At 44.4% G+C, this 15778-nt stretch overlaps 1 protein-coding gene across 3 annotated transcripts in view; it reads left to right on the top strand.

The window, feature by feature from the left end:
- Nucleotides 1–15778, top strand: part of OGDHL (oxoglutarate dehydrogenase L) — a 66387-nt gene that overhangs the window by 39048 nt on the left and 11561 nt on the right. For all 3 annotated transcript variants that reach the window (XM_072627392.1, XM_072627405.1, XM_072627400.1), the window contains 8 exons: nt 95–274; nt 1258–1410; nt 2191–2293; nt 2904–3032; nt 5913–6063; nt 11613–11740; nt 13223–13401; nt 15328–15399. In XM_072627392.1, coding sequence (XP_072483493.1) covers nt 95–274; nt 1258–1410; nt 2191–2293; nt 2904–3032; nt 5913–6063; nt 11613–11740; nt 13223–13401; nt 15328–15399 — 1095 coding nt within the window. The remainder of the gene's footprint in view (nt 1–94; nt 275–1257; nt 1411–2190; nt 2294–2903; nt 3033–5912; nt 6064–11612; nt 11741–13222; nt 13402–15327; nt 15400–15778) is intronic.

The raw sequence follows: 15778 nt of genomic DNA on the forward strand, positions 1-15778 counted from the left end.
CACTTAGCCTAGACTATATCTTGTGTGGGGGTGTTTGGTTCTCCGGAAAAACCTCTTGGAGAGGAGACTTCATTATTGTCCCCTATCTCTCCAGATTGGATTCACTACAGATCCTCGAATGGCCCGCTCCTCCCCCTACCCCACAGATGTGGCTCGTGTGGTCAACGCACCCATCTTCCATGTGAATGCAGATGACCCTGAGGCTGTGATATACGTCTGCAGCGTGGCTGCTGAGTGGAGAAACACCTTCCACAAAGATGTTGTCGTGGACCTGGTGAGAGCCAGATCAGAGGGAGAGGAGAGGAGAGAGAGAGAGAGAGAGAGAGAGAGAGAGAGAGAGACAGAGAGAGACAGAGAGAGACAGAGAGAGACAGAGACAGAGACAGAGACAGAGAGAAAGAGAGTGTATTTGGGATGGTTGGTGGAGTGGGGGTAAAGGAAGCCCCACTTTCTGAGGCCTCACCTGATGAGGGATACAGGAAGACAGCACTGTAGGCTGGAAAGAACATGGCTCTGAAGTCAAGTTCATAGAATTAGAGTTGGAGGAACTTAGAAGGCAACCTCCTCATTTTACAGATGAGGAAACTAAAGCAGAGGTTACATGATTTATCCAGGGTCACACAGCTAGTAAGTGTCTGAGGCAGAATTTGTACTTGGAGCCCGAGCCTTAGAGAAAGGAAGGTCTATTGTCTGTGCCACTGTGTGGGGGTATGGGGGAGAAGGGAGAAACCAGCACAGGCCTTATGTAGTGGATGGTACTGCTTGAACTGAGCCTTGAAGGAAACTAGATAATACAGAGAGGCAGGAGGTCATTAGACTCCCATTCTCCCGAGTAAACAGAGCTTGTCTGATTCCTTTTGTGCCCTGCGAACTGTGAATTGACTACATAGAAATAAAATGCATATAATATATATAACAATATATTTATGTATAATATTTTCTAAATATATAATTATACATATATATAACAATATATTTATGTATAATATTTTCTAAATATATAATTATACTAATATATCATATTTTAATTAAACAATATACTGCATAATATTATATCTACTTTATGTAACATAGCATATAAATATATACTATTAAATATATCCACATGCGTCCCTGTGTGGGATGGGGGAATATCACCTGGGCTTTACAGTGGCCGCCCAGGGATCGTGTTTCGGGTCAGGGTTCGCCTCTTTGAATGGGTCTCTAGAGCTGGCTGGGGAGCTCAGCAATACTCCCCTTACTGAACCTCCTCTGCAGGTCTGTTACCGCCGGCGGGGGCACAACGAGGTCGATGAGCCCATGTTCACGCAGCCTCTCATGTACAAGCAGATTCATAAGCAGGCAACGGTCTTGAAGAAGTATGCGGACAAGCTGATTGCTGAGGGCACCGTCACCCTGCAGGAGTTTGAGGTGGGCTTGGGAGGGTGGGGAGATTTTGGGGTCAGGAGTCCAGGGTGTGAGAAATGACTGGGGACAAAAAGGCCCCTGGTTCTGGGGTTATGAGTAAGTCACTTAACCTCTGCTCTGGATAACTCTCCAAGACCATGAGTGGCAGAGAAGGTGGTGATCTGCATTGGTAAAGAGAATTTCCTCACTTGGGAGTTCCTTATATTAATGAAATCACAAATCCAGTCCCTATCCCCTTTGTATTTACTTATCTGTGTACATAGTATTCCCCTCAGGAGACTGTTAAGTTCCTTAAGGGAAAGGATTCTTTCTTTAGCACATTTGCCTGGCACATAGTAGGTGTTTAATAAATGCTGTTAAATTAAATTGAATTGTTTCAGGGAACAGGCATCAGGCCTGGCCTCAAATTTCCAGCTCATTGTGTGACCTTGGGCGAAACTCATAAGATGTAGACTCTCCTCCCTGCCTTTCCCGTTTCCCAGGGGGTTGAGGGACAGCCAATTAGTTAATAGTCTGGAGTGTGCTTTGAACCTCCTCCTAGTGGGAGAAAAAGGCAGGGACTGCTTTGAAGCATTGCCACTGCTGTTCAGGTGGGCCTGCACCCTGTGTGGCCCAGAGAAGATACAGTGCCTGGCTTTCTGTCCTCTGCTCCCCTGAGGCTCTCAACCAGCCCTGTGTGTAGCCAGGAAGATCCCGAGGGAGATCTGGCCAACAGAGGCACTCTGGGAATGGGGGTATTTTTGGAGAATGGATGCGAGCCTGCTTGGTCTTCACTGACTGTAGGAAGAAGTTGCCAAATATGACAGGATTTGTGAAGAAGCTTATACCAGATCCAAGGATGAGAAGATTCTGCACATTAAACATTGGCTGGATTCCCCATGGCCCGGTAAGGAGCGAGGATGGCTTCAGAGAGGCTATAGTGGGGCTGGTGTCTCTGTGATCTCTGGGGCATGTTTGGAGGCAGCTAGGTTTCATGGTGTGTAAAATGCTGGCCCAGGGGTCAGGGCTGAGTTCAAATCCAGATGTTCACCAGTTGTGTAACCTTGTGCACATCCATCTCCATCAGCTCCAGTTTCCTTACCTGTGCAATGAGGGTGATAATAACAACGCTTACCTCCCAGGACTGCTAAGATAATGTATATAATGTGCATTGTAAACCTTAAAGGGCTATATTAGTGTCACCATCATCATCATCATTATTGAAAAAGCAGAAGTATGTCCAGGGGCCAATTAGGTCTGTGTGATTAGGACGGAATGTTTATGGTAGGGAGTAGGGTAGGAGATGGGACAGGCTCAGATATGGAGGGTCTTCAATGCCAGGGTAAGTTACAACTCTGACCATACCCTGAAAAGTACTGGGATATACTCAGGGCTTCCAGACTCCAGGGAAGCTGAATTTCCAGGAGTCTTGCTGCCCAACTCGGTTTTTCTCCTCTTGTTTTCTTCCTTTTATTTTCCAGATCACTTCTGATTGCCTGTGGTTTTGTCTCTTTTAGGCTTTTTCACTGTGGATGGAGAACCTAAGAGCAAGACGTGCCCTTCCACGGGCATCCCTGAGGACATGCTGTTGCACATTGGTAATGTGGCCAGCTCAGTACCCCTGGAGGACTTCAAGATCCATGGAGGTGAGCAGGGCTCCTGAGGCCATGATGGGCTAGGGTGTGGTTCCCTCAAGGAATGGGAAAGGAGGATGTCAACCTGTCCAGTGCCCACTGCTAACTAGCAGGAAGGGTCATGGAATAGGCAGAGGAGAGATGCTTCCTTAAGCTTTCCTCAGAAGCCCCTCCATTTATTCTTCAAGGCTGGATCCCAAGTGAGTTCATTCCCTTAAGCATGGGAGGAAAAAAATCAGATAATATATTAATGTTTATATACTAGGCCATGCTTAGTCACACAAGTACCAAGGAAATGGTACAGATGATGGGAACAGGAGGAAGTCAGAGGAGAGAGATTAGAGGCTTCAGGCCAGATGTAGGACCTGAATTAGGCCTTAGAGAGATCGAGAAATGAATGGCGTTCTAGGCATACTACCAAAGTCCAAGCAGAAGTGGATGTGTGAAGCCAGGGTTTTAGGAAGATTTATTGCATGCCCTTCTGTAGAACAGAATTCTTTTTGCTCTTGTTTTCTTGGCCCAGAGCTCCTTTCCCTTTTCCTGGGGCCCAGCATAGAGTGGTCTTGACCGAACTCAAGATACAACATCCATTAGAAAAGCACATCTAGTCCATTGCCTTGGCCCCTTTAGAAATATTCTTTAGGTCTCTTAAGGGCTGTAATGACTCCCGGGAATGGGCTTATTAATTGCTGCTAGCATCAACTTATTGGATGGAAGGCTTCCTTGTATTATTAATGGGAAGGGCCTGGTGTATTTTGTGAGGGTGGCTTTGGATTGGCTGTGACACTCCAATTACATTTTCAAATGAAATTACTCCAAAGAATTAATTTAAAGAGGATTAACAGCTATTTCAGCACCTCCTGAGAAACCTGGTTCCTGGCTGTGGAGCGAGGGCAGGATGTGTGAGGTGGCCATATTGGAATGGGCCATGCTGTTTAGGAATAGAAAAAAGCTTTCATACCATAGAAAGCCAATGGAGAGTTATCCTTAGAGCCTAAGGATGGAAGAGGAAGAGTCTTGCCTTTGAGAGTTTATATCTCTGTACTGGGTCTCAACTGCCAGAATCTGAGTGTGCTGGGACCAAAGCTGCCTCCAATGCACTTGTGGAATGACAGCTATGTAGACCTACATCTTTAAACAATTTAATCTCTTCCAGGCCTCAGTTATTTTTCTTTTTGATTTGTTAGCCTTAGACCTATCAATTCTATTTTTTTTCACTTAGTAGTATTTTATTTTTTCCCAATTACATGTAAAGATAGTTTTCAATATTCATTTTTGTAAGATTTTGAGTTCCAAATTTTCCTCCCTCCTCTCCAAGACAATAAGCAATCTGTTATAGTGTTGTACATGTAGGATCATGTTAACCATATGTCCACCTTGGTCATATTGTATCACTTATATTTTCATTGACTTTCCTTTTTTGAGAGGAAGCATGGCTAATGAATGAATGAAAAAGCATCCATTAGCTTATGACAGGGCAAGTGGTGACACAGCATAGAGCTAGACCACTGGGCCTGGAGTCAGGAAGTACTGAGCTCAAATCTGGTCCCAGATACTTACTAGCTGTCCTAGGTAAGTCACTTAATCCTGTTTGCCTCAGTTTCCTCATCTGTAAAATGAGGTGGAGAAGGAAATGGCAAACCACTGCAGTGTCTCTGCCAAGAAAACCCCAAAAAGTGCTTACTGTGTGCAAAGAACTGGCAGTAAAAATAGGATAGCAAGACTGTACATGTTATCAAGGAGTTCACATCCTCATAAGGAGACACAACACATCTGAGAGGTGTCAGAATCAAATCAGATGGGCAGGCCCTGTGGTTCTTGGGGTGCAGCAGCAAAGCAGATGGGAATGTATCATTTAAAAATGTTGTTTCCACCAGTAAAGCCACCCCATTTCTAATGCTGAGCCATTTCACAGTGCCAAGGATCTGGGAAATGAGAACCCTCTTTTCTAGGTCTTCAGCAGCTGTACCCAGTGAGGAGACAGTTGTTTAGGTCCACATTCCACAAGAGTTTATTCCTAGATCAGTGGCTACAGAGGCTGAATGAGAAGTAGGGCTGCTGGTATGAGGGGCACTGTTATTTCTGGGACTCTTGGGCTTAGAGTCCTGGTTTGTTTCCTTCTGGGTCTGAGGGGACTAGGTATCTTGGTTTGGGAATTGGAGAGACCTCTGATTCTTGCTTAAATTTGGTGATCTTGGAAAAGTCGCTTAACCTCTTAGTGCTTCCAGGCAACTTGATTAGACTGTAAGTTACAGAAGAGTTGCTGATCTGTCTTGGTAGAGGGAATTTCCTCACCTGGAACCTCCCTGGGACCAATAGAATTGCAGATTCAGTCCTATTCCATCCCATTTCCTTTGTGGTGCTTTTTTTCACTGTCATTTGGGATCTGTTGGGGTTTCCTTCCCTCTTTTATGTGTAGGTATGTGTGTATACATATACATTGTATGGTATATGGAGGTGACATGACAGAGGTGGACAGAGACAGGCTATAAAGAAAGAGATCAGAGAGAGTAAGTGTGTGTAAGCTCAATGGGTGTATAGATTTAAAGCTGGAAAAGACCTCAGTGGCCACTGAACCGGCACCTTCATTTTACAGATGGAAAAACTGAAGCTCAGGTGTAAGGTCACATAGGTAAGTGTTGGAGGTAGGATTTGAACTCAGAGCCTCCAGCTCCACAGTCTGAGAAATAGGCAGAGTAGAACCCCTTCCCCCTTCCCAAACACGAGGCCACTGCTTAGCCCCCAGAGCCTGTCTGACTGGACTCATGACCTCCAAACAGTCCTGTTTATGTGGAGATGCTAGATGGTCTCAGCCGTGCTCTAGTCAAAAGCTGAGTCTTCAGGAGGAAGCCATCCTAGTCCTCTCAGGCTGACCTTCTCTCCCTCCCCCAGGCCTCTCTCGTATCCTGAAAAGTCGAATGAAACTGATCAAGAGTCGGATGGTGGACTGGGCCCTGGCCGAATACATGACCTTTGGCTCGCTCCTGAAAGAGGGGATCCACGTGCGGCTGAGTGGGCAGGATGTGGAGAGGGGCACATTCAGGTGAGGAGTCCTTGAGGGGGGAGCTGAAAAGGGCTTCTCCCCTCTCTCTAGCATAAAGCGAAAGCTGGAAATAGTGAAACAGTCGACAAAGGGTTCATATCAACCTAATCGTAACTAATATAGTAACGCCTCACCTCTCCAGAATATATATAAGAATCAGAAAGTAATCAGAGATGACCTTGAGTGGAGGTCCATGCACTTTCTAATTAGAGGAGTCCCTTGAGCCTACATACAAGGACTATTAACTCTTACTTTGCTAACACTTCTAATAAACTTCGATGATCTGGCTTTCTAGCCCATAGCAACTTAAGAACAGCCAATTAGAAGGGACAAAGGGGATGGCATGCAGCTAGGTACACTGACAGAAGTGATAAGTGACCCATGAGTGTAATATCAGAAACTATAAAAAGCTGATACAAAAAAACCCTCAGGAGCATGACAGTCTAGCATAGGGTTAGACAACCACACATATCTCAGTAGCTCCCAAGAACATTCTTGAATTTTAGTTCAATTCTAATCATGACCTTGAGTCATCAAGAGAAGGTTAATATATGTGGCCAGCATACTCTGTTTAAGAAGGCACGGAAATTTTAAAAATTCTATTCAGGGTTAAAAAATATTTTTGGTATTTGAAGGTTGGGCTGACTTTTATCCTAATGATTCTGGACAGCTGAGGTTTTACTGTAATCATAATTCTTATATTTGTAAAGTGCTTTAGACCTGTTAAAAAACACTTTCCCACATTAATCCTTACAATAATCCTATGAACATTGTTCCTGCTTTGCAGATGAGAAAACTGAGGTCTAAAGGGATTATAACAGTGCCTTTCCTAGGGCAGTAATAATACCTGTCTGTAGCAGATCTAGGACTCCTGATTCCCAGCCTAGGTCTCTTGACTCCTGCATCACTGGAGTAAGTAGCATCTACCCTTGGAGTACGCTGCCTTGGCACTCTCTCTCACCTTCTGCCCCAATTCTCAAGTTTTCTCTTGCTGAGATGGGGTCTTAAGGTGCTCTTGTGGCACCTTCACCTCCCATGAGGAGGCTCGTTACCTGGCTGAGATGTTAACGAGCGCTACTTCTCTCTTTTGCTCAGGGGATGTGCAGTCTCTTTGCTGTCTCCATTGAGCTGCCAAAATGTCCAAGGGGTCCAATAATCCTCCCTGCTTGAGCGAATGACCGAAGAGCTGACCATATTGGAAGGATTCACTCAGTTAGCCTCAATCATTACTCGGGAAGCTAATGGGGTTACAATAATTGCTTCAGGCATCTCTGTTTGGATAATGGGCTCCCGTAATGCTGATAGATGGAGCTAAACAGCAGGGTTGGGGCATTAGAGGGGGACAGATGGGGAGTGGACCAGTCAAGGATTAAAACATAGTTGGTCCTGAGAGAAGGCTGTTTGGGTAGAAGATGGTACCAAGGAAACAAATTTCCAGCCTTGGGCAGACAAGATGTCATTTGGGCTTCAAGCACTGATTTGCCTGTTCTTGTAAACAATGGTGGAGCATGAGGGAGATATGATGATGACCTTGACCTCACTGATAAGATCACAGGACCATGGAAGGGAGGGGGTGGGTGTGAGAGGGAATCAGAGAAGGAAAAAAGTTGTCTGCATAGCTGTACAATGGGAATACAGACTTTTCAGGGCTAGAACTAGGGATCTGGGCTGTTGGGCAGTACCGTTCAATTACATGGCATCCTAGAGACTCTGTGGGCTACACTGAGTACACCACCTTCAGGATCTTCCTCCATTAATTACTCTTCTCCCTTGAATCTTTGATTTCTCTCTTTCCACAGGTGTAACAGACACAATCCAATGTCTCTTATCCTTAAAATAAAAACAAAAAAAATTAAAATTCCCCTCCTCCAAGTAAGCTTCATCTCTCTTTCTCATCATCTTTTATGCCAAACAACTATTCTACACCTGATTTCCTCTGCTTTTCCACATCTGCTCTTTCCTTAATAATGGGTAGCAGTTATGTGGTTCTTTAAGAGTCGCAAAGTGCTTTACAAATATTAACTCTTATCCATATAACAACGCTGTGAGATGGGTGCTGTTATTATTTCCATTTTTATAGGGGAAGAAACTGAAGCAGATAGTGATTAAGTGACTTGTCCAAGGTCATACAGCCAATAAATTTCTGAGGCTGAATTTGAACTCAGGTCTTCCTGACTCCAGGTCCAATGCTCTATCCACTGAACCATCTAGGTGCCTGAACTTATTGGATGAAAGGCCTCCTTGTAATATTAAAAAACATAATTAAATCAATACTAAGTAGATAAGTAAACAATCAGTAATTAAAATGAATTGTGCTGTTCCTTAACTCCAGGCAATATGGCTAACATCTCTATTTTACTGAATAGATTCCCTTGATGATATGCATTTGTCTCATGCTCCATGGAAGCATTTGATACCATGGAACACTTCTCCCTTCTGGATGGTCTTTCCTTCCCTCTCTCTGACTTCTCTTCTTGTTATTCACAAGGTAATGTGTCTTACCAGGTGATGAGTCAGGAAGTCCTACAGCTAACACATCAGCTGTGTGATCCTGGACAAGTCACTTCACTTCTCAGTGCCCCAGACAATTCTCTAAGATGATAAGTTGCTAGGAAGTTGCCCATCTGCACTAGTAGAGGAACTTTCCTCCCTGAAAGTTCCTTATAGCTAAAAAACCCCCAAAACAAACAAAGGTCTGGATCTTATCCCAATTCTTCCATTCAGCCAGAGGTTAAAAGCCTCTGTATCATCTCTGACGTTTTCTGCTCTCTCTCACCTCTCCTATGTAAGTACTTGCCCAATTCTGTCCGTTCTACCCTTGGCTCCATCCCTCCCTTTCCATCCCCATGAACCACCCCTGTAGTTCAGACCCTCATCACCTCCCACAGAAACGGCATCGCTCTCAGAATACCATTCTCAACTTCATACTAAGCTCTTCTGTCATCTCCCTCAGCCACAGATATGATCACACCAAGCCTCTTCATGGACCTGCCTGAAATGACTTGCTGGAGTATCTGGAATAAAGATAGACTCCTTAGCCCGGCATGCAGGGCCCTCTACTCTCTTTGCTTTTCTGTTCTTAGTTTATGTCACTTTATCCTTTTTACGTGAGTTGCTGCCGGGTGAGTCTCTCCCATTCCAGATAGATGCATCTGGCTTTTAAAATCAAAAGAGCAAGACACAACAGGTATTCCTAGCTTGTTGGCGTTGACCAGTTGTCCTAACCTGTCGGGGTAAGTTTGAAGAACAGTTGTAGCCTCTCACATGTATCTGACCCTTCAGCTTACCAACTCACAGCTACTGGGAGAGCCAGGTATTCACAATATTATTATCCTATTTCCCAGAGGAGGAAAAACTCAGAGAGATGAAATGGTGTTGTCAGGCAGTGAACAAAGCCTGGAGCTGGGCTCTGACTCCAAGTCCATGGTTCTTCTCATTACCTGTTCGATTTCTCTCGAACCCTGGTGGTGTCATTGAGCACACTTGCTCTCTATCCCTCTTAGCTCTTAGCACCGTATGCTCTTAGCATGTATTGCTTAATAAATGCATGTGCCTGCTTTCCTCCTGAGCTTTTTGGCTCATCTGGCCCATGTATATTGACCCCAACTGCATAATTTTGTTGTTCACTTGCTTTCAGTCATATTCAACTCTTCATGCCCCCATTTGGGGTTTTCTTGGCAGAGATACTGGAGTGGTTTGCCATTTCCTTCTTCAGCTTGTTTTACAGATGAGGAAACTGAGGCAGACAGGGTTATGTGACTTGCCCCTTCCTGACTCCAGGCTTAGCACTCTATCCATTGTGCCACCCAGCTGCCCAGTGCTTAATACACAGCCTCATTCAACTCTTCAGGGAAAAAGACAACATGACATAGTAGAAGAGGGGCTGGAGCAAGTCTTGGAGAACCTGGGTTCAAATCTCAACTCTGCTACTTATTGCCTCTGTGACCTTGGGCAGGTGACCAGAAACAATTCAGTGGTGCAGTGAATACAGCAGTAGGCCTGGAGTCAGGAAGACCTGAGTTCCTAGCTGTGTAAGTCTGGGAAAGTCATTTAACCTCTCTGCCTCAGTTTCCTCAACTGTAAAATGAATATTATAGTTATAGCACCTGCCTTCTAGGGTGCTTATGAGGGTCAAATGAGATATTTATAAAGCCCTTGATACAGTCCCTGGCTCAATAAATGCAGATTTCCTTCCTTTCCTTCCCACTTGGCCTCCACAGGCCTGTTTCCTCATCTGTGACATGATGAGGTTGGTGTAGATGACCTCCAAATCCATAATCTTACGAACTGCACATTTGATAAGCATGCTTTCTTTGTCTTCATATAAGGCAGGGAGAAAAAAGTTGAGGACCATAGGGTCTTGATTCCAAAGCTCTGAAGTATATATCAACACTCTTCGGGCCAGGTGGGCCAGCTAGCTACAAGTCTGTCCAGCTGTTTCATAGGCACATCTGACTCAAGCAGTTGAGGGCCTATTGTTTTTCCTTCTACAAAAATCCATTTCTGAACCCCCTTAATGCTACTACGTCCCCTCTGTGGATTTTTCTCCAGCTGGATCATATACGTGTGTATATATGTGTGTATATATACACACACACACACACACACATATATACATGCATATACACACACATACATGCATGCATGCATGCATGCAAGTATATAATACATATATGTGTGTGTATACATAGTTTGTATGGAATTGTTTTCGTGTTCTCTCCTCCTTTAGACTTTGAGCTCCTTGAGGTCTGGGACTGTCTTTTGCCATTTCCTGTATCCCCAGTGCCTAGCATAGCACCTGACACCCAGTAGGCATTTAATAAATACTTATTGATTGAATGAGAGTCCTATGCTATGCCTTGGGTTGGGGGAAAGTAGGGAGAAGGGAGTAGAGGTTGGGAGAGGAGGAGATGCAAAGATGTGAGCATGGCACAATGGAAAAGGGAGCTATATTTGGAATCAGTAAATTTGGGTTCACATTTCTGCCTCTCCCTCCCTATGTGATGTTGGGTAGCTTGCTTCATTTCTTCAGGGCCCCATTCATCATCCCTTCTATCTCTGAATCTCTGATCCTTTGTATAAGACATGACGCCTACCTTAAAGAAGCTTACAGTCTTAACATGGGAAAAGTATTGGGTGAAGGGTGCTATAGACAGCCCATGATAGTGAGAAGATCAGAGAATGCTACCTGGAGAAAGTAAGAGTCTAACTGGGTCTCGAAGGTAAATGCTTTTGACTTCCGTGATCATATAACCATGGCAGATCTGATTCTAACTCGTTCACACAAAGAGCCTCCCCAGTGGTAAGGGGCAAAATGGTGACGTTCTAGCAGTTAGCTTTCCTGAGACCAGGGATTCCATCCAGGGCATCCATCCCATGTTTGTGGGAAACACTGAGAAGGCAGGAAAAAAATCTCTGGAGATAGTGTTTGTTCAATGAAAATTGAACTTGCCACATCTCTATCCCTGAGTTGGATGAGTTGGATGAAAAGAGCAAATAAAGGATGGATTTGCTCCCCAACATCCAATTCTGTCTCTGTTTGTTTGCAGCCACCGGCACCATGTGCTACATGACCAGGAAGTTGACCGGAAGACGTGTGTCCCTATGAATCACCTCTGGCCTGACCAGGCCCCCTACACTGTGTGCAACAGCTCCCTTTCAGAATATGGAGTCTTGGGTGGGTCTGGGCTCTTTCTTTGGATGAACTGTGGGAATGGGGTGTTAGGAGGGAAGAACTAGAAGTAGCAGACAGTTAGGAGACACTACAACAGTTGCCATGGGAGATGACGAACCACTGTGGAGATGAAAAGGTGGGGATGGAATCAAGAGATTGTTTGAGGTGCTGTTGACAGAATTTGGCAGCTGTTTGGATGGAACAGGTGGCAGGAGTGGGAAAAATCAAAGACACTGGGGTTGTCAGTCAGAGTAAATAGAAGAATGGTGTTATCCTTAGTGGAAATAAGGAAATTCAAAGGCAAAACTGATTTAGAGGGAAAGATAATAATACTGCAGAGGATAGAGTGTCAATTACCCATCTCTGGCTAGAATTGTCTCTATGAGATATTCTCATCTATTTCACTGTCTCTAGTATGGTATAGTGGAGTGAGCCCTGTTTTTAGAACTGGGGGAATCTCAGTTCAGTTTCTGTCTTGTGACTTTGGTGACTTCTCTGGGTCTCAGATTTCCTCATCTGTAAAATGAAGGGAGATGGAGCGGTTGACCTCTAAAGCCCCTTCTGCCTCTCAATCTCTCATCTGATGATCCAGCCTCAAGCTACTCCTAGACAAAACTGAGAGTTGACACTAAAAAAAAAATCTGATACTGTCTCTTCCTTCCCAGACTCCTCCACTGCTATAGGTTCCCTTATGTACAACCTTGCTCACATGTGTATGTGTGTGAATGCATAGACACACACCTGGACATGAATAGCTGCCAGGGGAGTGGACTTACTGCTAATAGTGACCCTGAAAGACAGACTCTCTCAGCTGCAGAGGCCAGACCCATAGCCTGCTGTATTTGCTCTCCTGCCTCTTTTCCATAAGTGAAGGATGGCCAAGCATTCGCTTTCAATACATAAAAGTGTGTGTCCAGCTATTCAGCAGCCTAGTCCCTGCTTTTGACTCATCTTTAGGGATGGCTACCCTGGTTTTTTTTTTATCTCAGACCAAGCTGGGAAGGGGGCCTGACCAAGCTCAGTATTTCATGGGCCGAGTCCTCATGGAAGGGAAGAGATTGAGGGGAGGGGGAGGTCAGAGCTGAATGTGTGCTGTGCTAAGCCATGATGGGAGAGCTGACATCTGTTTCAGAAAGAGAATGAACTTTGCAGAAGAATCTGCTGCTTTTTTGCCTGCAGGCACAAGCTTGGGGCTGGGCCTGAAGCAGCCCCTGGTGTGTAACCAATCTACCTGACTGATACCAGGCCCAAAAGCAGTAGCTTATACATTGGTCCAAAAGAATGCCTCTTTGAAATGAGCTCAACAGTGACTTAGCACCTTGAAGTTAGGGTCACTGACAGTCACTGCAGTTGGGAATCTCTTCCTGTGCTAACTGGGCAGAAGAGGTGGAATAGGACCTGATGAGGTTTAGATTAGGAAAGAGCAAGAAAGGGGATAGTAGGACCTTCCTCCAGTAATTGTCTTTTCATGTCACTGATATTTAGGGTTTGAACTTGGCTTTGCCATGGCCAGTCCCAATGCCCTTGTGTGTTGGGAAGCCCAGTTTGGCGACTTCCATAACACTGCTCAGTGCATCATCGACCAGTTCATCAGTAGTGGCCAGGCCAAGTGGGTACGACACAATGGCATCGTGCTGCTCCTCCCCCATGGCATGGAGGGCATGGTAAGGCAGCTGGGTCCAGGTGGGATTGGGGTAGGGGAAGAGAGGAGGAGAAGGGACCATGGCAAGGGCTTTTTAAAGACCACAGTGGGGCATATGTTCACTCATGGCTTCTTTTCATTCATAGACTAGTTCACAAACCCTATAATAACTGCATGAAAGGCAATGTTTGGTAGAGTCTAGAGAGCCAGCCTTAAAACCAAAAAGTTCTGGCTTCCAGTCCAGCCTCTGACATGAATAGGCAGTGTGACCCTAGGCAATTCACTTAATCCTCAGTGACATATAAGTTCCAGAGAACTTATAAGTTCTAAGACTATAAGTTCCAGAGAAAGTGATTTGGTAAGGGAAGTTTCCCCCCCTGGGAGTTTGTTCTGCTATTGAAATCACAGTCTCTATTCCATTCTGCATGAAAGGTGTTTTTAGTTTTTTCCCCATCAATCTGGAAAACATAACATCAGGATGACTGGAGATGGCCCAGGATGCAGTGTGAGACCCTGGACCTTTCAGGGTGAGGTCTTATCGCATTCTCATTTTGAGTGAGATACACCCATTCAATGAGTAGGCTTCTTTAAGTAGTTGCTCAAGGGATGGCCCCTTTAATAAAAAAAAAAAAATCAATAGCATTATATTATGTGACTATTGATACAATAGCATATGTTATTGATATACGGTATTGTATTATCATATTATTTGTAGCTATGTGTTATATAATTCACATATATATTTTTATATATAGCATTCTATTATGTGATTATTGGTATAATAGCATATATTATGTTGATCTACAGTATTATATTATCATACTCTATATAGCTATGTGTTGTATATCGTTATTATATGTGACTGTAGTGATATAACATAATTTTATACATAGCAGTTATAGCATGTCATACGTGACATTCTGGGATCACGTTTTAACTCGCTGATTTGCCACACATCCATCTAGTTTGCACTGTTGTTCTCTGTTCTTCTCTGCCTTAACCTCCCTCAACCCTCTTCCAGTCCAGGAGGCCCTCTTTGACTGGTCCAGCTGGTGACTGTTAATCCCTCTCCTCTGAGCCCCTCTCCCCAGCTACTTGCCAGTCCTACACAACTTTGCCTTCCATTGCCTATGGTCACATTCCATCAGCATTGCTGTGATACCACTGCTGACAGTTAGCCTTCATAGAGCATCGTGAAGTTTGCAAAGGCTTTCACGTCTGTTGTCATTTCTTATCCCTTAAATGCAGTGCCCTCCCTCTGTTGCTTATTTCCACTTTATCCTGTCTACATCCTTGTCTGCACAGAATTGTGTGCATGTCATCTGCCCTGTTAGAAAGAACTCTTTGAGAGCTCGCTGTCTTTGACTTTCTTTGCATTTTTGGCATTAGTTTCTGCAAATAGTAGTTGCTTAATGAATGTTTATTAACTGAATGACTGACAGATTCTTACAACAGCCTTGTGAGGGTGGCTATTATTATCATCCTCATTTTATGAAAGAGGAAACAGGCTAAATGATTTGCTCAAGGTTGCACAGCTAGTAAGTGTGTGAGGCAGGATTACAAACTTGGATCTTCCTGACATGAAGTCCAGTACTCCCACTTGCAACATTCATTTAGCTGTGTGACCCTGGGCAAGTCACTTAACCTTATTGAGGCTCAGTTTTCTCATTTATAGAATGGGGATAGTCACAGCAGTTACCTCACAACGTTATTTTGAAGATCAAAGGAGATAACATGTGAAATACTTTGTAAACTTTAAAGTGCTATTATTATTATTTTAAAAATTATTATTAATAGTAACTGTTGCTCCTTATCTAGAGTATAAGCTCCTTCAGGTCAGGGACCATAGCCTTTCTCCCAGAGAATGTAAAGACTCCAGATAGTCACAGACAGCTCAGTATCTGCCAGTGCTTAGTAAGTTGTAGGTGAACAGATGACTCATTTTCAGGGCCCTGAACACTCATCAGCCCGACCAGAGAGGTTCCTGCAAATGAGCAATGATGATTCAGATGCCTATCCGGTAAGTCATGAGTCCCCATGGCTACTCTGTCTCTCTTTACTCCTTGGGGTGTTTCATGGGCATTGGCGACCAATGGGTTTCCTTTCTTCCCAAGGTCTCTGATTCCTGCCTGTTGCTGAATTAATAGGGACAGTAGGTTCCTTCTTCTCCACTGACCCCACAGACTCTGAGGTTGAGACCCGAAGTATCCTAGTGGGGAAGAGGGAGATGCCATGAAGAAGGGCAAAAGGAAAAGAGACATGGGGGCATGGGAGGCAAACTGTCATTTTTTCAGTTTTGCTTCTGCCTGGACCTAGCTGGAGAAGGAATTGAGGTGATTTCCTGAGAAGAGAGCAGAGTCCAAAAATAGGAGGGAGGGCAGGCCCAGGGCTAATGGTTT

Source organism: Notamacropus eugenii, chromosome 1, assembly GCF_028372415.1.
Source record: "Notamacropus eugenii isolate mMacEug1 chromosome 1, mMacEug1.pri_v2, whole genome shotgun sequence".
Taxonomy (NCBI): domain Eukaryota; kingdom Metazoa; phylum Chordata; class Mammalia; order Diprotodontia; family Macropodidae; genus Notamacropus; species Notamacropus eugenii.